The 24371-nt window shown below is 36.5% G+C and overlaps 4 protein-coding genes across 5 annotated transcripts in view; 3 read left to right on the forward strand and 1 right to left on the reverse strand.

Annotated features, from left to right (window-relative positions):
* Window positions 1-3279, reverse strand: part of LOC107747894 (N-acetylglucosamine-1-phosphotransferase subunit gamma-like) — a 3705-nt gene extending 426 nt beyond the window's left edge. The window contains exons 1-9 of the mRNA XM_016562508.1: window positions 2941-3279; window positions 2685-2739; window positions 2467-2589; window positions 1605-1688; window positions 1420-1513; window positions 1170-1284; window positions 962-1044; window positions 765-887; window positions 96-177 (exon numbers count right to left, since the gene is read on the reverse strand). Coding sequence (XP_016417994.1) covers window positions 96-177; window positions 765-887; window positions 962-1044; window positions 1170-1284; window positions 1420-1513; window positions 1605-1688; window positions 2467-2589; window positions 2685-2739; window positions 2941-2986 — 805 coding nt within the window. The 5' untranslated portion in view covers window positions 2987-3279. The remainder of the gene's footprint in view (window positions 1-95; window positions 178-764; window positions 888-961; window positions 1045-1169; window positions 1285-1419; window positions 1514-1604; window positions 1689-2466; window positions 2590-2684; window positions 2740-2940) is intronic.
* Window positions 3280-3446: 167 nt separating this feature from the next.
* LOC107747895 (ribosome biogenesis protein TSR3 homolog) lies at window positions 3447-7112 on the forward strand. The gene is made up of 6 exons (XM_016562509.1): window positions 3447-3866; window positions 4045-4252; window positions 5259-5452; window positions 5996-6163; window positions 6280-6334; window positions 6453-7112. Exons 1-6 carry the CDS (start codon window positions 3746-3748, stop codon window positions 6559-6561), a joined length of 855 nt encoding a protein of 284 aa, XP_016417995.1. The 5' UTR covers window positions 3447-3745; the 3' UTR covers window positions 6562-7112.
* A 1438-nt stretch (window positions 7113-8550) lies between these two features.
* On the forward strand, window positions 8551-18079 carry LOC107747865 (3-phosphoinositide-dependent protein kinase 1-like). Its single transcript, XM_016562482.1, has 14 exons — window positions 8551-8702; window positions 9820-10005; window positions 10098-10140; window positions 10250-10387; window positions 11356-11500; window positions 11609-11706; window positions 11828-11903; window positions 12128-12196; window positions 12710-12806; window positions 12889-13062; window positions 13154-13383; window positions 13464-13521; window positions 16347-16499; window positions 16583-18079. The coding sequence occupies exons 1-14, from the start codon at window positions 8679-8681 to the stop codon at window positions 16694-16696; spliced, it is 1605 nt and encodes a 534-aa protein (XP_016417968.1). The 5' UTR covers window positions 8551-8678; the 3' UTR covers window positions 16697-18079.
* Window positions 18080-19143: 1064 nt separating this feature from the next.
* The window catches only part of LOC107747868 (BTB/POZ domain-containing protein KCTD5-like), an 8392-nt gene continuing 3164 nt past the window's right edge, over window positions 19144-24371 (forward strand). For both annotated transcript variants that reach the window (XM_016562484.1, XM_016562485.1), the window contains exons 1-3: window positions 19144-19376; window positions 23742-23850; window positions 23959-24050. In XM_016562484.1, coding sequence (XP_016417970.1) covers window positions 19173-19376; window positions 23742-23850; window positions 23959-24050 — 405 coding nt within the window. In that variant the 5' untranslated portion in view covers window positions 19144-19172. The remainder of the gene's footprint in view (window positions 19377-23741; window positions 23851-23958; window positions 24051-24371) is intronic.

Raw genomic sequence — 24371 nt, forward strand, 5'->3', positions numbered from 1 at the left:
TTTAAGATAAAGAAAAGATTTGATGCATTCAGTCATTTTAAGTGACTTTTTGGTGTTCACCGAGTCATTAAATGAGAAGTGCATAAATGTCTCACCTGTTGTCATCTGGTAGGAGATGTTATGTTGTGTTAGGAGTGATCGTAGCCGCTCTATCTCTGCTCGCTGCTTTTCAAAATCCTGTGGGAAACAAAAAGTTGAATTCACAAGCAAATCTAAAGCTGAGCGCATTGCATGTGTCCTGCACAAAATATTTAGTCCTAAATTTAACATTTATGAATTTGATCAAATTTGGATATATTTTCAATTATAAAATGTTGCATTAAAAATGTCCATTTATTTGTATTACATGGTTAAAATAAACTAATAAACAAAATATGATGCATATTTGTCATTCATACATAAATGAAACATCTAATTTGTTCCAAACAACAACATTTTAACTGAATATTGCTTGTTCCACAGTTAGCCATATTTTAACCGTTCATACTTTTTAACTCTTTTTTTGACAAAGAACTGATTCTAAGCAATGTGAATTAATGCAATAAAAAAAATGATAATTAAATAAATGCAAATAGTTAATAATAAACTACTCCATGATTTTTTGATTGCTTGAGGTGAGTGCTACCTGTTTCATTTTTGCATGACTGACAAATATGCATCTCATTACGTTTATTAGTTTGTTTAAAACTGAAATCCAAATGGATGGACATGTTATATGCAATACATAAATCTTAAATTTAGGACTAAATATTTGTCTGTCAGACCTGTGTGCACTGCTCCAGACTCTGATGTGTGAGAAACGTCGTGCTCTCCTCTGCTTTCGGCTGTTGAGCTTTTCTCAGGAAACCAGCCTCTTCAAACAGCTCCTTCAGCAGCTTATTATAACCCTGAACACACACAAATGCCTATTATTACCGTATGATGTTCTCAGATGCATGAAGATTAGAACATTGTGTGTCACCTGTTCTGTGATGAGATCTTCATATCGAGCTTGAGCAATTTCATCCCACTCCTTCTGCAACGCCTCACTCAAAACCGGATACACTGAAAGACAAGCGAACAATCAGACATGGTTTATTGTAGATAGGTGTTCAACTAACTAGTGGGTTAGTTTTTTTTTTTTTTTTTTTAATCTTAGGGTTAGGGTTAGGTTTATGACATTAACTTACCCAAGAGGGAGTGTGAATGGCAAACTAGTGGCGTCTCAAATATCAGTGAATAAACACACGTCTGAGGCTCTGAAACACTCACTAGTTTACTGCTATTCCCACAAACCAGGAGAACCTTGAATAGAGACATCTCAACATCCATCACATTTTACTGGCAGAAAATATGCATACAGATACAGCTACATTCAAAACTTATCCATAAACTCACATTACAATGAACACAAAGACAGTGTGTTCGTGTAATACAGACCTTGGTCTGTCTGTTCTTGTTGCCGCATTTATCTCCTTCTCGCATCCACATGCCAGTAAACGTGTTATTCTGAATCTCCCATTCTTGCCAAATACTACACACGCACAGCAGAGATTTCACATATACGGTTTTAAGCTAAACTAAATAGAAGAAAGCATAATAACAACTTGTATAAAGAGCACTACCCTAGTATACCGCTGTATGCATTCCATCTGAAGCTCTGTTCATGCTGAGTCACATTATGAAATGGACAAAATACGTATTTGTATCTAAAAAAAAAAAAAAAAAAAAAATCAGTTTCTTTTAACTGCACACAATTACTTTTATGGAAGCTGGTTTCTGCCATGGTATAAAAGAAAAGAAAAATAAAAAAAAGGTAATTGTGACTTTTTATCCCACAATTCAGACTTTTGTTTTTTGGTTGTTCACATCTCGCAATTTTGAAAAGAAAAAAAAAATCTGAATTGTGAGATAAAAAGTTTTTTTTTTATCCAATGGCAGAAACAAGCTTCTATACAAATTCTTTCATGACAAAGAAAAAAACAAAAACAAAAAAACAAAGCCATATAATGCAATCAGCAACATTGTTGAACCTGTATAGCTCAAGACATGGGCTAGTTGTCACTTCACTTCAGTAAATATTGCGAACATTTCCACAATAATTGCAGGACAAAAAAAACAAACTAATGTTGCTCTTTAGTAGGGCATGTTGTCACAATAGAAACTTCCAGTAAAATTTAAGCAGTAAAACAAATATGAAATGCAAAATAATTCATGAAACCGTAACAAAAGTATCTAATTATTGTTTTGACCAAAAAATGTATTGTATAAATCTTTACATTTTAATTTTACATTTAAAACACATGTGACAACTTGAAAACAAACATTTTTGTCTTTAAATGTTGGACTCAAAACCTCATAGTTACTGAGATACAGCCTCTGTGACAACTAGCCCCAGTCTCTCCTATATGTAAGTGAACACAAGTATAGAATAAAGGTATGTATGTATTTTTCGATAGTTCTTAAAGTTGTGCAGATGTTACTGACATGGCTTCAATGTAGTTGTAACACTTCCCTGCCAGTCTGTGCAGATGTGGAGGTCCAGACACTGGAGACGGGCTGATCTTCGCCTGCAGTCGATTATTCTGAGACACAAGCTGATTATTCAGCCTGAGAAACCAAAGTGAGAAGAATATGAAGATTCAGAGTCTGTTGTATGAATACATCTTATATTTAATCTAAAATTGTACTGCTGGACACCTCACCCAAATGTATTAGGTTCCTCCACTATCTTCATCTTCCCTCCTGATGTGACAGTCACTGGAACAGCAAAAAACACCACAAAAGGGATACTGACATTATTATTAACTAAACCCCCTAAAAACAACTCAAACCCTGTCTGTAAAGCCTTAAAGGGGCTTTTTAGAACTAACACATTGAACAGTTTTAGTTCCGCATGCAACTGTGTTGATCTGATGATCTAATCATGCAATAAAACAAGTCTCCATCTATAACACTTACCCAGTGCTGTCAGATACAGGCACAGTTTTAAATATACACACTCCATAACTCTTCAAATAGTGGGGTTTGTGAGGAAAAACTACATTTAAAAAAATTTTTTTTTTATCTCTGTTCTGTCATGTGACAGAACTGAAAGCATTACCGATGGGAAGATGTTATGTTTTATGAACGTGTTGCTTGCGAAATGCATCAATTATAGAGAAAAGATCTTACATTTAACAGATATGCGACATAATCACAATTAATTGACCTAAACGTGTCCCTTTTGCGGTTTAATTTAAACACAAAGACGAAATATTCATTAAAACGTTCGTGAATATCGGAAAGGCGGCGATAGCCGTAAACCAAAAAATATTATGCTGCATTTCCGGGTGTAATTCTGTCTAAAATAAAAGTCTTCTTCCGTTTTTACTTTATCGATAATTATGTGTCTGCTTTGAATAACTGGTTCATAATTTTTTAGCTTAAAATTTAAATTTCTATTCTATAACCTAAACTGAAGCAAGATAATATTAGCTTTTATATAATTTAACTACATTAGCGTTTTCTGTGCTTGGTTCTAATAACAGCCATGTTTGATTACGTCACCGTGTTTTGGCCTCACGAAACAGCGTGTCAGAATAAATCCTTAGGATTTGACCTAAAAGAATATAAACATTAGAATTTATGCTATGGTTTAGTGTAAAGTAGATGCATTACTGGTGTGCTGTAAGATGTAAGGTGGTTAAATAGGGTATAATACAATCAATCCATTACACACGCGTGAAAGTTGTTCCTAAAAACAAAAGTAAGGTGGGTTTCAGACATGGGACGTAAAAAACAGGGTAAATGCGAGCGACCGGTTCACAAGGGCAAAGACAGACGACACAGGATGAAGGGGAAGTCATTAGAAACTTTCACAGAGGAGATGCATGAGGCTCTGCAAGGTTTGTCAAAGTTGTGGATGATCATATGGATGAATGTAGAGGAAATGCATGTAATGTTGTCATCTTTTTGACACATATGAGATTAGGTTCATGACATAAAGTGAATTACTTGTTTTGTAGTGAATTACTAGCTTGACAGACATGAGTTATGTATAATGAAGTTGTGCCTGTGTTTCAGCCAGTGAGGATGCGGATTCAGAGGCGGCAGGAGGTGTGAAGTTGCCCTGTCAGTTGGCCATGTGGGATCTGGGTCACTGTGACCCGAAACGGTGTACAGGACGCAAGCTGGTCAGGAAAGGTTTTGTGCGCTGCCTGCGACTCAGCCAGCGCTTCAATGGCCTGATACTCAGTCCGATGGGAGCCAAATACGTTACACCCGCAGACAGGTGTGGGCCACAGGAATCATTATTTGTTTTTTAAAGGGGTCATATGATGCGATTTCATTTTTTCCTTTAATCCATTCACACTTACAAACAAGCATCAATATGAATCCCAACATTTTAGAGGTCTGGACGTATAACAATTTTATAGTAATGTTCAATAGTGAATCTCATCCCAACCTTTATGTACACTACCGTTCAGAAGGCTTTTTTAACATTTACATGTATTCATTTAGCAGACACTTATCCAAAGCGACTTACAATTGGGGAATACATCAAGCGATTCATCTTAAAGAGGCAAATAGACACAGAAAGTGCTCTTAATACCAAGTTTCAAGCTTTGTTCAAATTAGTACAAGCTAGACAGGCAAAGATTAAAGAAAGAATCGTAATAGTGAGTGGAAGTAGGCGGGTGCTGAGCCTGTTCTGTACGCAAGCATCAATGTCTTGAGCTTGATGTGAGCTGCAACCGGCAGCCAGTGCAGGGAGATAAAGAGAGGCATTAAATCTTACTATTTTTAATCAGCAAGGACAGATTAAATTCACCAAAAGTGACAGAAAAGGTACAATTTCAAGTAAAAAAGAAAAACTTAATGTGATAATAAATGCTGTTTTTTTTAACATTCTATTCATCAAAGAATCTGTTTACAACATACAAATGATACTAATACAAAATACTTCTTGAGCATCAAATCGGCATATTAGAATGATTTCTGAAGGATCATGTGACACTGAAGACTGGAGTAATGATGCTGAAAATTCAGCTGCGCATCACAGGAAAAATTACATTTTAAAGTATATTCAGATAGAAGAGAGTTATTTTCATTTGTAATAATATTTCAAATTTTTACAGTATTTTTGATCAAATTAATACAGCCTGGTAAACAGAAGAAATGTTTATTTCACAAACATTAAGAAATCTTATCGACCCTAAACTTTCGGTAGTGTAGATAAAAAAAAAAAACACAAACATTTGTCTCAGTATTTAGTTTATAATATTGTTCATTTCTAGGGAGATTGTGGCACGGGGTGGTCTAGCCGTGATTGACTGTTCATGGGCGCGACTCGAAGACACGCCTTTCAGCAAAATGATTGGCTCACATCCGAGGCTTTTGCCATACTTGGTCGCAGCAAATCCTGTAAACTACGGAAAGCCGTGCAAGCTGTCCTGCGTCGAGGCTTATGCCGCCACCTTCTGCATTGTGGGTAAGCAGCTCCCAGCTATAGATTTCTCTATTGCTGCTATTGTGTCTTATGGGTTTTGTAGATCTGTATGCTGAACTTTCTATTGATCAAAGAATCGTTAAAAAATTTCACTTCTTTCACAAAAATATGAAGCAGCACGACTGTTTTCCACATTGATAATCATCAGAAATGTTTCTTGAGCAGCAAATCAGCATATCAGAATGATTTCTGAAGGATCATGTGACACTGAAGACTGGAGTAATGATGCTGAAAATTCAGCTTTGCGTCACAGAAATAAATTACATTTTAAAATATATTCACATAGAACACAGTTGTTTGAAATTATAATAATATTTCACAATATTACTGTTTTAACTGCATTTGTGATCAAATATTTATTAGCCTTGGTGACTATAAGAGACTTCTCTTAAAAACATTTTAGAAAATCTTACCGACCCCAGATTTTTGAACGGTCGTGCAGTTAAATGACAGCAATTGAGATTAAATTGTGCAAATTTGCTAGATGTTGACATGTGAATTTGTTTCTCTGTGATAATGCATCAGGATTTCGTGACCTTGCTGTGCTCCTGCTGAGGAAGTTTAAGTGGGGCTTGGGATTTTTGGAACTGAATAAGACTCTTCTAGAGCGTTACGCTTCCAGCCAATCAGAAGAGGAACTACTGGCTGTGGAGAAAGAGTTTCTCAGTGCCGCCCCTCAGGAAGAGGATTTAGGTACGGTTTGATGATTTAAAATAGTCAAATGTACTGTAAGTGTTTTGAAAATATTAACTTTGGTGTTTTGTGTGTGTGTGTGTGTGTGTGTGTGTGTTTATTTAAAATTTGTCCAGATCCTTTCGATGTGGACTCAGGAAGAGACTTTGTGAATCTCAACAGACCAGTCCAGTGAGACTCGTTTTTTTTTTTCTTATTCTGTTAAAAATTTATGTTTGAATATTAAAATACTTAATTTCCATTCAAATGAAAGTCAGCTGAAGTAACCCGTGTGTGTTTGTACACTCAGGGCTGAGGACGATGACAGTGACGAGACGTCAGAGGAGGAAGATGATGGTGAGGAGGAAGAACAGAAGAGTAAAGAGGAAGATGATGATGAAAGAGATGAGGACTCTTGAGTTGTGTAATCTTAAAATGTAACATTTGGGGAAGAAGGATGTTTAGTCACTGATTTAGTAACACTGACCTTCACTTGAGCAAACTTCTGTTTTCTGCGTGTTTGCAGATGGTTGCAGATATGGAACTTGTAAGTTAACTAAACCAGAGTAATCAGGTGCTGTAGTCATGATTTCAAAAAGCAACTTCCCCAAAGACGTTTTATAATGCGCAAAATGTACTATTTGTTCACGAGAAGAATCTTCTCAAACTGTAATAACATTTATTATTGCAAAAAAAGGTTGACTTGTTTATAAGCAGAATGAAATGTTTAAATAAATATTAAATGGCATTTGCTGCATTCGAGTATGGTTTACTAGCTGTTTTATTAATTGGAGTGCCATTTTCAATCCAGTCTGCGTATTTTATTTATTTACATGTATATCTATTGGGGCTGATTACCACATGCATACACTATTGTATATACTACTCTAAGGCAAGGATTTTCAATATTTTAGATGTCATGGACCCAAATATGATCATCCCTGTGTGAGGGACCCCATCCTAACATTTTTCATGTTTTCATGTATATTGTATTACACATATGTTTAAAATATATTTTGAAAATATTTAGTATTCAATATTTAAATAATTTTCTACTAACTATAGCTTATTATTTATACTGTATTTAAATTGATCACATTTATTTAGATTTTATTCATTTATTTTAATGGTATTTGTATTATTTTTAGATAATTTAGTTGAATTTTATATAATTAAATATTTTTTTTATATTACTATGTTGTTCATTCATTTTTGTTATTTATATAATTCATGTATTTTTATTTTTTCATTATTTTAATTCTATTTTGTTTATTTATTTATTCACATTTTTACACTGTTTTTCTCTATATTTTCCCTAGACTTCCCAGAAAATCATGACATTACCATGGTTTATTTCCAAGACCATGATATTACCATGGTGTCCAAAAAAACCATGCTAAGTATGTTGTGTTATGGGAATGTTATAGTAATTCAAATGTGGGCAGTGTTGGGAAGGTTACTTTGGAAATGTAATAGGTTACAGATTACAAGTTCCCCTATCTAAAATGTAATAAGTAGTGTAACTATTTCAATTACTTTATTAAAGTAATGTAACTGATTACATTTGATTACTTTTCTAAATGTTTTCAACTGTTAATCATTTTCAAACATGTCAATTATGCTATGATACTGTTTTTGAAATCAAATCTATGCATAGCTATGACAGGAAACACTGGCATCTAACAATGGCTTGGAAAAACAGTTGATCTTAAAAAAAGAAATCCTATGCATAAACCCAAACAGGACATAAAACAGTTATCGAAGAGTCCTATTCTGTGTACTAAACTCCTGAAACAAAGATGTCTCATATTTTTGAGCAGTCACGGCAACTTATGAAGGAAAATCTGTATGTGGGTGTGCATGTGTGAAAAAATATTCAGATGTAACCGCCTTTGTAATCGTTAACATTTTCATAAGTAACTGTAATTTAATTACACATTTATTCTAAGTAACTGTAACTGAGTACAATTACGTTTTTGTATTTAAATTATGTAGGCTAATTTAGTTACATGTAACTACTTACTCCCCAACACTGAATGTTACAGTATAATTATACATTTAAGTTGCCTATGAGTGATATTAATTAACTACATGTACTAACTAGGCCTATATGGTGTTAGGATTAGGGTTTGACTAAGGGTTACTTGCATGTAATAATGCATAATTTATTGTTAAGTACTTGTAACGTGTAACAAGGAGGCCTTAAAATAAAGCGTTACCTTATTTTGTAATTAAATTAGGCCTACATAATTTGGTTGCATGTAAAGTTACTCCCCAAAACTGAATGTGGTGAGACAGATCTGCAGATCCACAGTTGCAAAACCACTTCCATAACACTTAAATAACATCACAAAGATCCGTGGATTTTTGGGGATTCGCCGTTTGGGGGCGCGCGGTATTTCTTCTTCTCTCGACTGCAGTAATGTTGTTGTGGCGTGACGTCACAGCCGTGAAACGAAGGCGCAGAGAGCGGGCGGCCATGACTCTAGTCTCCACAATTATTTAATCCCAAATAAATTACCCACGGAAAACTTCCATGGCAAGAGCCACGAGTCAGATCGTGAGTACCGCCAGCGTCTGGGGAGCGCGGGTTCGAAGCCGCCTCGCGCCGCGTCGCTTGTAACGGCGTTTTTTAGGGGGGTGGCGCGACCCGAGGCTTTAGCTTAGCATGTTAGCGTCATTAGCCCGCTAGTCCTCAAAACAAGCGCCAGTCTATTAACCAGGAAGTGTCAACCTTTGTTTCTTCTTGTAATTTATACAGGGATTTCTGAATGAATTATTAGGCTCGATGTTGATATTTTTTAAAAGAACAGTGTGGGGAAAATGCTCACAGTGTTGTGTGTTAGCTCTGCGAGCTAATTCTGTCAACAAATGAAGTTGCTTGTTTTCTTAGCCGTTAGCCTGACCGCTAACTCACGACATAGGCGTTTGCTTCTGCTCGTCTTAAACCTGCTGTAAATGTACGTTACGCAAATCATTGTTGTCTCCAAGTATTAATTAAATGAACGTCCAGGGCTTGTTCTTGAGTCTCTGACAAACTAAAACCCGGTTTTTGAGTCAGTAGCGCTTCTAGCACAAGTCGCCTCAGGTTATTTTACCTCATTTGCGTCTACGTTTGCTGTTAGTTTGTCATTATAATCTATAATTAAGGAATATTAGCAGTATTATATATATGTAGCTGTTTATTAACATGTCTGTGTTATCGTTGGTATATTTAAGTGTGTTATTTCTATTGAAATAAACCGACTCAGAGTTGCGGCCTATAAAGTGGCTTAGAGATTTTTAAGGTTTCACCTTCTCAGGTGCTTTTGACAGTTGATTGTTACCATGTATAACGTTATATAGATTACTATACTCTGAGAAACCGCTTATAAATATGATTAGTGAATTATCAGGCTCATAGGTGGTCATTTTGAGGCACAACATATTAAACTGTGTATGTAGCTGGTATAGATTTATAGAAGTGTAAACATGTAAACATCAATATTGTAAACATGATGTAAACATGCTTTAATCTAGCAAAGTAACTTTGGTCTGTTATTTCTGTAATTATCAATATTGCATGAGCTTCAGTGAGTGCTATGAATTAATATTGTGGTGAGTAGTAATTTCATCAGAGGCAGTAGTTGAGTAATGTGAGAAGTACACTGACTTGGTCTCTGTCTCTCTCTCATCAGTATGATGTTGCATCCCTCCACTCCTCTGTTCTCATCTCCTGTCCATCCATGGTAAGAGGCCAGCAGGACACGCCCCGTCTCCACGGCAACAGCATGGAGGGACAGGCACCGCCCACCCAGCCTCGCAAGAAGAGACCCGAGGATTTCCGCTTCGGCAAAATATTGGGAGAAGGCTCTTTCTCAACCGTATGACACGCACACATCGATGCACATCTGATGTACCTCCACTAGTATTACTCATTTAATGTACTAACCTTTGCTATCTTTGCTACTTACAGGTTGTCTTAGCAAAGGAGCACTCGACGGGGAAGGAATATGCAAGTAAGTCATTATACCATCAGCCTGTGGTTCATACGCATTCGGTTTATCTGTATTACTTTTGACATGAACTACTAGATGTGAGCCTGTACTGAAAAGTGTGTTTCAACAGTTAAGATCCTGGAAAAGCGCCATATAATGAAGGAGAACAAAGCGCAATATGTCAAGAGAGAACGAGACATCATGTCACACCTGGATCATCCGTTCTTCGTCAAGCTCTACTTTACTTTTCAGGATGAAGAGAAGCTGTGTATCCTTCACATAACTAGTGGTTGAGCAATATAGATTTCCAGTGATCATATCTAGAGAGCACAGCAGGGTATCATATTTACATGAAAATTTGCTAAACCATTTAAATACGTATATTTTTATTGTGTAATATATTTTAGGGCTGCATGATAAATTGTATTTTAATCACGATTTCTGATTCTATTGATTTATTAAGCATAATCGTTTGTGATATTTGCCCCCTGGTTATTTATCCTGAAAAAGTTTGTTTAATTTCACATTCTCTTGCATTTTGAACAAGCCTCCACAAGCTTTCATGGTTGCTGTTGCCAGATTTCAAGAGTTTAAGTACCCCAGTTAAGTTTTTTTTTTTTTTTCACTACCTGGCAATCATGTGCATGCACTGTCTCTACATTACAGAAAAAGCCCAGATGAACTGAAAATACTGGCATGTCTTTGGGAAATTAGTGAGACATTGGAGATATTCTGCTCAAATAAAAGTGTAATCCAGCCAATATGTTTTCTTTCACATGGTCATTTGCTGTGAGCAAACCGTGCAATTTGACGTTCTCTTGATTTGTGCTTACGTGAAAGTGCAATAATTCTATGAAATGTTAAAAAAAAAAAAATTTAAATGACGATAATCATGATTAATAACTGTGATTATATGTATTTTATTATGTATTTTATTCTATTTATGCACTTATTTAATTATTTTTTATACTTATTTAAAAAATACATAAAAATATTTCAGATTTATATAAATAAATGTATATACAAGTTTTAATTTATTTTATTTTGCATTTAAATTACATACATATATATATATATATATATAAACATTTTTCATTATATATTACATAATATATGGCATTAATCTCGCAATGTTTACCAATTAATTGGCTTTGCTGATATTGATAGATTACTACACAAGACCTATCTAATGTCAACACTGCATTTAATCGAATGCTTTCCTGAATGCACTGTCAGATTTTGGATTGAGCTATGCTAAAAATGGCGAACTGCTCAAATACATTCGAAAAATAGGCTCGTTTGATGAGACCTGCACGCGTTTCTACTCAGCTGAGATAGTTTGTGCTCTTGAGTACTTGCATCAGAAGGGCATCATCCACAGGTCAGTAGGTTTGTCTTCAAGGTGTCCGTATCAATCATTTTATTTGTTCCATTTTCTTTTTTTTATTGCGTGACGTTGAGTTAATGTGTTATTGTGCTTTTGTTACAGGGATCTGAAGCCAGAGAATATTCTGCTCAGTGAGGAGATGCACATTCAAATAACAGACTTTGGCACAGCCAAACAACTGTCCTCTGACAGCAAACTGGGTAAAACACACATACACTGCATAACAATCGTCCTCTGACAGTGTAAACATTTATACAGAAGTATCCTCTTATGACAGTGCTTTTACTAAGTGATATTGTCATTCTGATGTCTCCCCTGCAGCAAGAGCAAACTCATTTGTTGGTACGGCTCAGTATGTCTCTCCTGAATTACTGACTGAGAAATCTGCCTGCAAGAGGTAAACACGGCTGATGAATATTTAATGGTGTGCAGTTGAAATGCTTTCATCAGTAATGAACCGGGCCTAATTCAGAGATGCTGTTTGTCGCTGTGTTTATTTAGTGGTTTTTCTTCTGAATGCAGGTGACATTTTGTGCAATAACTAAGCAAGACCAAGAAAAGAGGTTTATTTGAGGGTTTGGCTAAAGATACTTATCCTAACTGTCTTATTTCTTGTTGCAGTTCGGATCTCTGGGCATTAGGCTGCATCATCTACCAGCTTGTTGCTGGTTTGCCGCCCTTCAGAGCTGGGTTAGTTACTTTTCAGATGTGTAAAACTGCATTTTGGTTTCTTATGGTGTGTTTACATACAGTGTTCATAAACAGCTAGATGAGCAGCATAGAATTAAAGTTGCAATTTTATTGTGCTAGTAACACTTTTAATAAGATTCAATTTGTTTGTTAGTTAATGCCTTATGAACTATCAATGACTAACAATAATTCAGGTAAATGGTAATTCAGTCCTTTTGTTCATTATTATTTTCATGATCGTGTTTAATTCAAGTGTCATTTAATTAATATAACTTATGTATGTAGTTAATAAATGCTTGTTTATTGTTGTTCATATTAGCTAATGCATTAATATTAACAAATTAAACCATGTTGTAAAGTGTTTTATTAGTGTGATAATATTTTGATAGTTGTGTCACTAATTGACTAGTTGGTTATTGGACGATCATAATCCATCCCTAACATCTACTTTGTCCATGTGATGAAGTGTATGCCTCCAGTCACTAATCATTGTTTTCTTTTAATCCATCACAGGAATGAGTATCTAATATTTCAGAAGATTATAAAACTCGAGTACGAGTTTCCTGAGAAATTTTTCCCCAAAGCTAAGGACCTTGTTGAACAACTTCTGGTCAGCCTTATTGAATTATAAATCTTTGTTGATAGTGTAGGTGTGGATCTGCTGTGCACTCATTGGTGTCTTGTTTTCACAGTCACTGGAGCAGTGCAAGCGGATTGGCTGTGAGGAGATGGGCGGCTACGGACCGCTGAAGTCCCACCCTTTCTTTGAGACAGTTGGCTGGGATGGTATCCATCTGCAAACTCCACCCAAACTAACGGCGTATCTGCCTGCCATGTCTGAGGATGATGAGGACTGCTATGGAAACGTGAGTCAACAGAAAATATGAAATGTAGATTGTTCCTCAGAAAATATGAAATTGGGATTATTCTTAATCTCATTTTCTCGTTCGTTTTCAGTATGATGATCTCCTGAGCCAGTTCAGTTGTATGCAGGTGGCGCAGCCTGGCCACGCCCCTTTAGTTCCCTTCACAGGAGAGACAAGTCAACCTACATATAACCCCTCCCCTAGTGTGGATCAGTTTATACATATTCATGAGCTGGACAGTAATAGCATGGAGCTCGACCTACAATACAGCGAAGAGGAGAAACGCATCCTACTGGACAAGCAGAGTGCTGCAAACCCATGGTACACAAATACAGTCTTTTTATGTGACTTTCTATCCTTATATGCTTTCTGTAAGCATTCTGTCCTTTTGTTTTTAATAGGCACCAGTTTGTGGAGAATAACCTCATCTTAAAAATGGGCCCAGTGGACAAACGCAAAGTGAGTCACTGTTGGTAATCTGTTTGTTTGTAAGAGAATGTAATCAGCTAGATTTAGATCTAGTTCTTGATAGGGCTGTGCGATTAATCGAAATCGCGATTTGAGACGTTGCGATTTCCTAATCGCAAAGCCTGCGATATGGACGCGATATTACTCTGTTCCAGAGCATATGCATGACTGCCAGCCTTGAGTTGCAGTCTTACTTGCCCTGGGCAAGAGTGAGCGCACCTCCGTTCTCCCCAATCAGCACTGCTCTAGCCAACTGCGTAAACACCCACCATTAAAAAAAAAAGAAAAGAAAAGCGGGACGGGAGAGAGACGGAGTGGGATTATGGCGTCTACTGGGTCAGATCAATAGCCGCAATTTGATATTTTCCCCCAAATCGCACAGCCCTAGTTCTTGAACAAATAACTCTTATGATTTGGTTCTTTTTAGTGAATCAAAACCATACAGGATGACCAGTGTAATCCATCCAATTTGCAGATTCAATTCTCTCTCTCTCTCTCTTTTTCATTTTTTTTCAATGAGTGAATCAGAACGGTGGGAGTATCGCATTTAATTTCCGAACAAATTATTGTTTTAGAGAGTTAAAACTATACAGCACCCTCAGTGTAGTCTGACCAATTCCTGAATGAATGACTGTTATGATTTGGTTGTTTTTAGTTAATCAAAATACTGCAGCCAATGCATTCCATCCAACTCCAGAATGAATGTCTTTCATGATTTGGTTCTTTTGAGTGAATCAAAACTACACAGCATGTCCAGTGTAGTCCATCCAATTCCCAAATTAATGACTCCTATGATTTGAGTTTTATTAGTAAAGCAGAACAACCAGTGTAGTCCAACCAGTTCCTAAATTAATGACACTTTTGATTCAGTTCTTTGTAGTTAATCTAAACTATGCCTTCAGTGTATTCCATTCAATTTCCAAGTGAATGACTCTTATGGTTTGATTCTTTTTAGTAAATTAAAAACATACAGCACGCATGCCCAGTGTAGTCCTATTGAATAACTCTTGATTCAGTTCTTTTTAGTGAATCAAATTCCCTAACGAATGACTCTAATGATTTGGTTCTTTTTAGTCAATCAAAACTGCACTCCGTTTAACTCCAGAATAAATTATTTATTTTAAGTGAATCAAAACTATACAGCAGGAAATAACGACGGAACAACTAGATAGCGCAATTTCAAAGTTGAAAACTAATAAAGCTCCGGGCACAGATGGTTATCCGCCTGAATTTTATAAAACTTTCAGATCCCAAATAATACCCATTCTTGCTTAACTGCTTTAATTATATACTAAAAGGTGGGAAAATCCCACAATCTTGGAAAGAATCGGTCATCTCAATCATCCCAAAGGAAGGAAAGGATGCAGATGATTGTAGCTCATATAGGCCGATATCAGTCTTAAATGTGGACTATAAATTATTTGCTTCTATCTTATCTAATAGATTGGAGGGCATTATTTCTGAGTTGGTGGATCTAGATCAAACTGGATTTATACAAAATAGACAGGCACAGGATAATTTAAAAGAAGATAATAAGAAGTTGGTATCGAAATTATATGGATATATACAAAGCAGTAAAAATCATACGTCAAATTATGTAAAACAAAAATGGGAGAAAGAATCAGACTCTCAAATAACAGAGGAAGACTGGAGAGATATCTGTGTAACACAGACAAATACAACGAACTCAAGATCCTGGCGGGAGTTTGGATGGAAGATTTTAATAAGATTTTTTATAACTCCCAAATTAACAGCAATACGTACAAGTGAACAGAGTCAGGGCCTTTCTTGGAGGCAATGTGGAACCCCAATGGCTAATCATTTCCATATTTTCTGGGCATGTTCAAAAATACAACCTTACTGGCATGAAGTAGCAGCTGAAATTGGAAAAATAATAGGGGAGGAGTTGGACTTTTCATTCTTTACACTGTACCTAGGAAAAATACCTAAAACAGTTTCAGACAGCGATAAATACCTATTAAAAATACTTTTAGCAAGCAGTCGGAAAGCTATAACTCAGTTGCAGGTTGACCCTCCAACATGAGATCAGTGGATGGGAATTGTAAACTAAATATTCTGTATGGAGAGACTTACATTTACTCTTAGACATAATTTGGACAAATGTATTAAGTATTGGGATAAATGGATTGTGTACAAATACCATTGAGGATAAGTGTGATAAATTACTCCAAAGAGTGTATGGAAATTGTATTGTCTTGACTTTGTAATACCCATGATGACCTTTTGTTCCTTGTTTTCAATAAAAATAAAAGTAAAAAACAAAAAAACTATACAGCAAACCAGTGTAGTCCATTCAGTTCCTGATTCTTAAGATTTGGTTCCGTTTAGTCAATTATGATCATCCTGAGTGGTTTTAGTGTTCTATTCAGTTCCTGACTCTTATGAATTTATTTGTTTTAGTGAATCAAAACTATACAGAACAACCAATGTAGTTTCACCAGTTCCTGAAAGAATCACTTTTACAACTTGGTACTCTTTAGTAAATAAAAAAACATGGGACAAGAGTTTTCTATTTGAATTAAAACCACACCGCATGATCATAGTATTCCACCCAGTTCCCCAACGAATGACTCATATGATTTGGATATTTTTAGCGAATCAAATCACACAGCACGACCAGTGTAGTCTAATTCCCAACTCTTATGAACTGACACTTTTCAGTTAATCGAATACTGTTGGAACACTATTGATCAATCAGCATCCAGGACCAGAACTATCAGTTTTATCAGCTTACTTTAGTAAAAGACTTGATGTTTTTTGTGTTTCATAATGTTTCCTTTTGTGTACATGTGTAGGGTCTGTTTGCACGGCGGAGGCAGTTGCTACTGACTGAGGGTCCTCACTTGTACTATGTGGATCCGGTCAATAAAGTTCTGAAAGGGGAGATTCCTTGGTCACCTGAACTACGGCCTGAAGCGAAGAACTTTAAAACCTTCTTTGTTCACACGGTAACCGCAATCCCAATTATCTTCTCATACCACGTTTGCATGTTTTAAACCAGATATTTAACGACCACGCTTTGTTCCCTTAGCCAAACCGGACGTACTATCTAATGGACCCAAGCGGCAACGCTGACAAATGGTGCAAGAAAATCCAGGAAGTTTGGAGGAAGTTCTACCACAAACACCAGAGCCCCAGCCTATAGGACTGCAGTGCTCCCCCTTTGGCCACACCCCCCACAGCCCTCCAACCAATCACAGAACAGGGACACGCCCCTGTAGAGACATCTCTCTCCAGCTATATATTGTCTTTCTGTCTCTTCATATATCAGTCCCGTCACTCCCAGGTACCTTCTCTGTTCGGATTCAGTTGCTTCACGCGCCGAGGGTGGAGTCTTTACAACCAAAAGCAGCAAGGCCGTAGTCAGCATGTCGTGCAGGCAAGCCATAGAAAATCACACGTTTAGACGTTTACGCAAGTCTTTCCATCGATTTCAAGCGATGCTGGTAACGAACACTCAAAATCGTGCAATCTCCACCTGTCTGTTGCGAAACAAGCGCACACGTTCTGTTCTTTTCTCGCTCGACGCTCACACACGCTCGGCTCTTTACTTTTTCAGATATCTAAATGGGAGTGTGTTGCTTTAGTCTGCGTTTAGAGTTAAGGCGGGTCCTTTTACCCTTATTGGCTGCAGTAGCTGGTCTTGCTGATTCCGATTGGAGGATGTGGTGTCGAACGTCTCCTCAGCATGTTCACGTTTGCTACAAATCGCACCGGGAGACGGCACCACACCGCCACAAAAGCCACATGGGTAATGTGGTTTGAGAGGGTAATTCGTCACCCCTTCGGCCCCGACTGAGTTTAGCTGTTTTCCTTTAAAGCGCTTGCATTGTGACGGTATGCGTTGCTGATTGGAGGCTTGTGACGGAGGGGCAATCTGATCGTGAGTGTGTGTTTGGCTCCTCTCATTTGGCCGTTTTTAACAGGAAGTTCGTGGAGTGAGTGAGACGACAGACTGAGTGTGTGTGTGTGTGTGTGTGTGTGTGCGTGCGTGCGTGTCTTCCTGATCGGTAACAGATGACTGTGATGTACAGTTGATGTAATATTGCAAATGGGAGGTGATTAAAAAGGTGACTCTAGGATCCAGGTTTTGTATTTTTATTCTTGTATAAGGTTATTGGGCCGCTCCGTTCTGGCCTGGCTTCTGTGTTATTTAAATTCTAATATATGAAAGCATATTTGGATTGAAGTCATGTTCCAGGGCCTTGCTGTGTATGTATTGAATATGTAAAGCCTTTGAATGTGAAGAATTATTGTAAACTATGATATTTTACTGCTTTTGTTTTCTTACTATATCATATACATTTTCTATTTGCGCAGTGATTGGCTCATTTCTGATAATTTAATGCCTGTGTGCGCACGGCCCCACTTGTCTGTGTGTGTGCGCGTGCGTGTGTCTGTGTGTGTGATACGGTGTGTGTGTGCGTGTGGGGCCCTTGTAGGCAATGTGTGTATTCTTCTTGTCGGCCTTTTGTGCTCGGCAAAACCTAGAACTGAAATAAAGCATGTAGGGTTTTAGGCCAACAAACACATCTGTTTTTCTCCATCTGTTTGAACAGTTGTCTTTTTATTTTGTAAATATAGTATTTCTGTTATTTCGTTATTTTATTAATTGTTTTTCCCCTGATAGTCAAAAAAGAAAAATGATTTCTTGCATGAAGAAAAATTAAGCAATTTTATTTTTTTATAATATAAGATTAATGTAATATTAAAACATTTTAAATAAATATACAAAATACATACATACATATATACACATACTTATTTATAGTTATATGTATTATTTACAAGTCAGATTTACACATGGGGAAATCAATTAGACCCACTTAAGATATGAATTTACCGCCCTCTATAGTAAACATACGGAATTTCACATTTGTTCGTGCAGCCTTCCAGACAAATATATATGGGCTTTGGGCATTTGCGAATCAAAGGCATCATATGATCAAGAAAAAAAGGCTGTTTAGACAGGCTGCTCACGCGGGTTCAAATCCAGATATTCTTTTTGAAATCTACGGTATTGATAAATCCGAATCTTTGATTCGAATCGGTTCGTTCGGACGATTCGCTTCAACCTAGTCACAAACGCGTAAGAATACTTCGCGCTTTATTCTACGTTCATTCTGTGTTAAAACTGCTATTTTTCACTGTTTTCACTATTAGGTTTCATAAGTTACTTTGTTGATGTTTATTGTACTAACGTTACTGCTGACAGAAATATTCTTAATAACAGCGTTCTTTTTTAATATTATAAATTAACTTTATTTTAATAATGTTTATAATTAAATTAGTTATTTTCATTATTATTAATTATACTGTTCCCGTCTAACAATTTTACTGCTAAACAATTTTTTTGTTACAGGTGAGTGATTCCCAAACACTTTGCTAAAAGCGCTTAAGTCGAATCACTTAAAAAGTATCGATTCAAAAGAATGATTCGTTTTCGAATCCCTAGAAATTCGATCGCAAAACGCTACAGTGGGTCTAGATGTCGCAAATAACAACAGCCCGTGGCTTTTCAGTGTCTTGAGCCTAAAAACAAAAGTGAGGGGTGTTTCTCTGCGCCGTCTGTTGGTCACTGGAGAGGCGCGCGGTCACTTCAGCGGAACACCGAGCGCAGGATGGCCGAGACTCACGGCGAGATCAGCGGCCACGTCTGCCGGCGACCGGCTCCGGTACAGACCTTTAACCACAGATCCTCTAAGTGGGTCCGTTTGAACGTCGGTGGCACGTATTTTCTGACCGCCAGACAGACGCTCTGCCGGGATCCCAAATCGTTCCTGTTCCGTCTGTGCCAAACGGAGCCAGACCTCGATTCTGATAAGGTGACTACAGTTTGATTTATTTCATTTAGAGACCATTTCGCTAGTTCTACTGTGGTGGATAACATAGCCTAATATGTTAGACAGACCATTTATTTATTTAATGTATAAGTAATTTATAAAGTATGGCTTGGAAAAGTAGGTTAGAGAGTGCAGAAGTCTGTGAAACGAGACTCAAATACAGCCTCTGTAAAACCTATTTCATTTTAAGTTCAAATAATATTATAATACTACTGACATTATTTAGGCAACTTAATTGTGAAAATATTATGTAATTTTATTTATACAAACCTATTGTTAGCCAAGGTTGAGATACTGTTATAATTAATATATGAACATTAATAGGAAAGTGCATCTACAGATCATAATTTCTAAACAATGTGAAGAAGCTGTGATGTAAACAAAACCAAAGATGAAAGCTGTACATAAATTGTTTAAAAAAAAAAAATACTAACAGTCCATTTATTTTATTATTATTATTATTCACAAGACAAAAGATCTCTTTCTTCTCAATTTTGAGGAGTTTCTTTAAAATGGGTCATGGGTATTTAGCGTCATAAGTTCATAATCGCTTATATTGTTGTATAGAGTTATTTGTATTGTTTCTATGGTAGTTTGGGGCTTGTCCAGATGGTTGTTTTCCTGTCGGATGGACACGAACAAGCACACTTTTACCCCTCCTCTTCCAGTCCCAGAACAAGGTCTCTTCTGTTCTGCTCTGAGTGCTCATGGCTGGGAAGACATGCGGTGGATGGTGGCACCTTGTTTGTCTGTGGCATCCTGGGGTGGCCTTGCGATGACATTATCAGCAGATCTGCCCCAGTTTTGCCCCAGTCCCAGAACAAGGTCTCTTCTGTTCTGCTCTGAGTGCTCATGGCTGGGAAGACATGCGGTGGATGGTAGCACCTTGTTTGTCTGTGGCATCCTGGGGTGGCCTTGCGATGACATTATCAGCAGATCTGCCCCAGTTTTGCCTTGTAATCTGGACACAATCCCGCTTATGACACCTGAGCTGTGTCAGAGATCAGGGTGGAAAGGTTACGCTGCACGGGTCGGATCAGGCAAAGATCACTGGCGGAGCTTTCAAGTGAAGGCTTCTGATGTCTTAAATTGTTCCCAAAAATATTAGAATCTGAATTTTGCTGCCAAAAAAACACGGCACTGTAAAGAAATTGCTAAATAACCTAAAAATGTGCATTATGTGCACTGAGAAAAATTTGGTGTAAAACAATTTTCACTCAGAAATTGCTAGTAAATTTCCCAATAAATTACAAATTAATGCACTAAATGAATTGTGAAATTTTCAAGTAGAAAAACTGAAATAGTATTTTCTCTGTTTTATTTTCAATTTTGAAAAATCGTTTTTTACAATGTGGTTACAGCTAAATTAATGGGTAAAAAATAGTAGTAGAAGTAATAGTATTATTTAATATGACAGACTTCAGTATGAATCAGCCTGACTACACCAGCTCCACAAAATTGCAGTTTTTCAGTGTAAAATCAAGTGACAACTTATGGTTGTAAATGCATTGTTCTTTATCCAACCACTTTGAATCGGAAAACTGATCAAATATATCAAACATTTTATTGAAAAATATTTTTAGAATTGAAAACTGAGTAGGAAACAGCATTATTGTGACATGTTGAATGGATGAAATACATATTTTGTAATATAAAAATGAAATAATTGTCTGTAGTCTACATGATTATTAAATATGGCCTATTATTTGAATTTACATTAAAGCTTAAGTGCTATTCAAAGTGTTTTGGATTTTTTTTCTAATGTTATAAACAGGTTTAAAAACCACTTTAAATCAGAAAACTGATAAAATACATCAAAAACTTTTAAAAAGTATAAATAATTAAAACTGAGAAGAAATAAAGATGATGTAATATAAAATAACTTCCTAAACTCTATGAAATCTTACTGCCTAATAATATAATTTATCATTTTTTGTTAAAATACTTTATCTTAGAAATGATCTCATAATAATATCCAGAGATAATTATGAATTAAATATTTGTATTTTGATTCTTTTGTAAAAGTAAAAGTATGCACCGACCAGACCAGATTATTGTCTCCACCAATGGCGTTGGCTTGGGGGCGGGGCCACATGTTAGTTCAACCAATGCCAGATAGGGGCGGGGCAGTGTTTGGGAAACTTGTTTGAAACAGTAATTATTTTTGTGTTATATTGTTTGGATTTAGAAGGCGACACACCTTATGCACTTCCTCTTTAAACCTTGTCATATAATGATTAGTTAAAGTGCACATTTGTGATATAATTTTACTGTAGCAAAAATAAAAATCATTTGCACAGCGCATGTCACATTGTTTCGGGCTCACGCAGCTCCGGCTGTCTCTCCTCCTCTCATCTCTCAAATCTCAGGCGGTAATCTCAAAATAACCCTAATCCAGAATAATCCTGCTCTCTAGGGGCTTTAACCCTGTAAAGAGCAGGAGTCTCTAAGGCTCTGGGAAATCACTCCACGCTGTTTGTGCCCTAGTTTTGATAAAAGGGTGATTTCAGACTCACACACTGTTCCAGGTTTGGTTTGAATCGTCCTCGTTGAAGGCTGTGCGTTTATTTTTTATGACTGTGGCCTGCGTGCCATTACAGACAGATGCCGAGTCCCACAAGCGCACTTACACGCGCACAACGCATTAATGTTTAAACTCACTTTCCTCTAATGCTTCTCTTCACTCGCACGCTATACTGAAATAAAAACACGCTGTTTTTGGAATAATAGCGAGAACTTGATTTTCACTTATATGGGCCATTCTACAAAATTGGTCCAAAAAAATGTGGGGGAATAAAATGTCTTTTTCCCCCAAAAAAATTTTTTATGTGTGCAAATTGTATGATATCCAAGGTACACATTTCTAGTAATTGTGCAGTTAATTCTCATATTGTATTTTCAGAATGTTTTGGAATATTTGTCCTTGCGCCAAATTTGTCACTACCGAAACACAGTAATAATAATTTCATTAGAAGGGTTATATTGACCTATTAAGATTTTGCTTGCATCTACATAGTAAATATATAATTTTTGCTATTTTATTAATTTGTTTCCAGAGGTAAATCAATAAAAATGACATTTTTAACAATATTTCAAATGTAATTTATGAGATTTGTTGTATTTTAAATCTAATTTTTCTTTGTAAAAGGCAAAAAGTTGATCATACCGATTTCAAAGTTAAGGATTCATTAGTCTGAGTATACATTGAACCAAAATCTATCATAACATCTTAGCTGATAATTCAGTTTTGACAAAACATCCCATGTTTCGGTAGTGACTGCACATTTTCGGTAGTGACAGTAATGCTTTGATAGCGATCACATCACATTACAGAATTTTAATTCACATACTAAAACACTACTAAAACATACTAAAATACAAAAAAATTGCATACATGTACTAAAATTTTATTTCCTGCAAATATGAGGATTATGTGTTCCCTTTTGTCACCACCGAAACAATGATGACATGTTTCGATTGTGACTGTTTCAGTAGTGCCAATTTAATGGGATAATACCAAAAAAACAAAACAAAGATGTCACTACCGAAACTCTACCAATTGTTTCAGTAGTGACTGTTTTGGTAGTGACAATTTGAGATACTTTTGAACCTAGCTCAAAGATGCTAATCAGCACATGGTTAGCTAGCACAGTTCTGAACAGTTGTACAATTATAAAAACTAAATGTTAGGGAATAACTCCCAAAACGTGTGCTTAATTGCAGAAAAAAGGTGTTCGGTAATGACGTTCCTTAAAGTTACACATAGATTTTCAGACTTTTGAAAACAGTTTACCTCAAAATGAAGAGACCTATCTATTGACACCTTGTAGCTATGAGAGAGGGGGACACAGGAATATATATGTCCAGATCATAATTGTAGGGGTGTAGTAAAAATCAGTCTCGGCCAATGGACTAAAACATATACTGTTTTGGTAGTGACCTGAAAAATGCGGAACAGTTTTTTACACAAATTTTCATAATTTACAAAGAAAATATTATATATATATATATATATATATTAAAAAGAACAATGGGGAAAAAGTACAAAAAATTATTTCGATATCATTTTCATAAGTTAGGGTTCAGGACACCCACCTCCCAGTTGAAAGTACCTAATAAATGATGATTTTATATATATTAAGCTTATTAATATTTTAAATATTATTGTGGGTTTCAAAAGATAATAGAAGGATCTTAGTAAACATCTAAGATTTGAATATTTAAATGCTTTATGAATGTTTTTTGATTGTGGGACAGCAGTTTGGACCAAGTCTGTAGAATGGCCCATATATATATATATGTATATATAAAACGTTTTCTTTCTCTGTCTGTTGATTTCTACTGTAGGATGAGTCCGGGGCGTATTTGATTGATAGGGATCCCATGTATTTCGGGCCTGTGCTGAATTACCTGAGACATGGGAAGCTGGTCCTCAACAAGAACCTGACGGAGGAGGGTACGGCACACATCCACAGTCAAACTGACACGACTGAGACTGTGATTGCTGCTGTGTAGCTTTCATTCTGTTTGCGTGTGTGTGTGTGTGTGTGTGTTTGTGTCTCAGGAGCTCTTGAAGAGGCCGAGTTTTACAACATCACATCATTAATAAAACTCATCAAAGAAAAGATCAGTGAAAGAGAAGCCAAGACGACACACGTAAGGAAGCAGGAACACACAATTCACTCTGACACTTACACTGAAATCCTTTAAAGGGGTCATATGATGCGATTTCATTTTTACCTTTCTCTTTAGAGTGTTACAAGCTCTTGGTGCATAAAGAAGATCTGTAAAGTTGCAAAGACTAAAGTCTCAAATCCAAAGAGATATTCTTTATAAAAGTTAAGAGTTAGCCACACCTACCTAAAACGGCTCGTTCGAACACGCCCCCACATATCTACCTCACTATGTGGGAAGATTAGCATAACGCCGCCCAAATGTGCACGCAAAGAAAGAAAGCGTGGTTTCAGGAACAGCAGT

The sequence above is a fragment of the Sinocyclocheilus rhinocerous genome, unplaced genomic scaffold (assembly GCF_001515625.1).
Source record: "Sinocyclocheilus rhinocerous isolate Xijiao unplaced genomic scaffold, SAMN03320098_v1.1 scaffold799, whole genome shotgun sequence".
Classification (NCBI taxonomy): Eukaryota; Metazoa; Chordata; class Actinopteri; order Cypriniformes; family Cyprinidae; genus Sinocyclocheilus; species Sinocyclocheilus rhinocerous.

Excerpts from the sequence above, each read along its gene's own strand:
- LOC107747865 (XM_016562482.1), top strand. The coding sequence starts at position 8,679 with ATGGCAAGAGCCACGAGTCAGATC. Across the intron at positions 8,703-9,819 it reads CAAGAGCCACGAGTCAGATC|TATGATGTTGCATCCCTCCA; the intron begins GTGAGTACCGCC and ends CTCTCTCATCAG. Across the intron at positions 11,707-11,827 it reads GTCCTCTGACAGCAAACTGG|CAAGAGCAAACTCATTTGTT; the intron begins GTAAAACACACA and ends TCTCCCCTGCAG.
- LOC107747895 (XM_016562509.1), top strand. The coding sequence starts at position 3,746 with ATGGGACGTAAAAAACAGGGTAAATGCGAGCGACCGGTTCACAAGGGC. Across the intron at positions 5,453-5,995 it reads CGCCACCTTCTGCATTGTGG|GATTTCGTGACCTTGCTGTG; the intron begins GTAAGCAGCTCC and ends ATAATGCATCAG. Across the intron at positions 6,164-6,279 it reads CCCTCAGGAAGAGGATTTAG|ATCCTTTCGATGTGGACTCA; the intron begins GTACGGTTTGAT and ends AAATTTGTCCAG.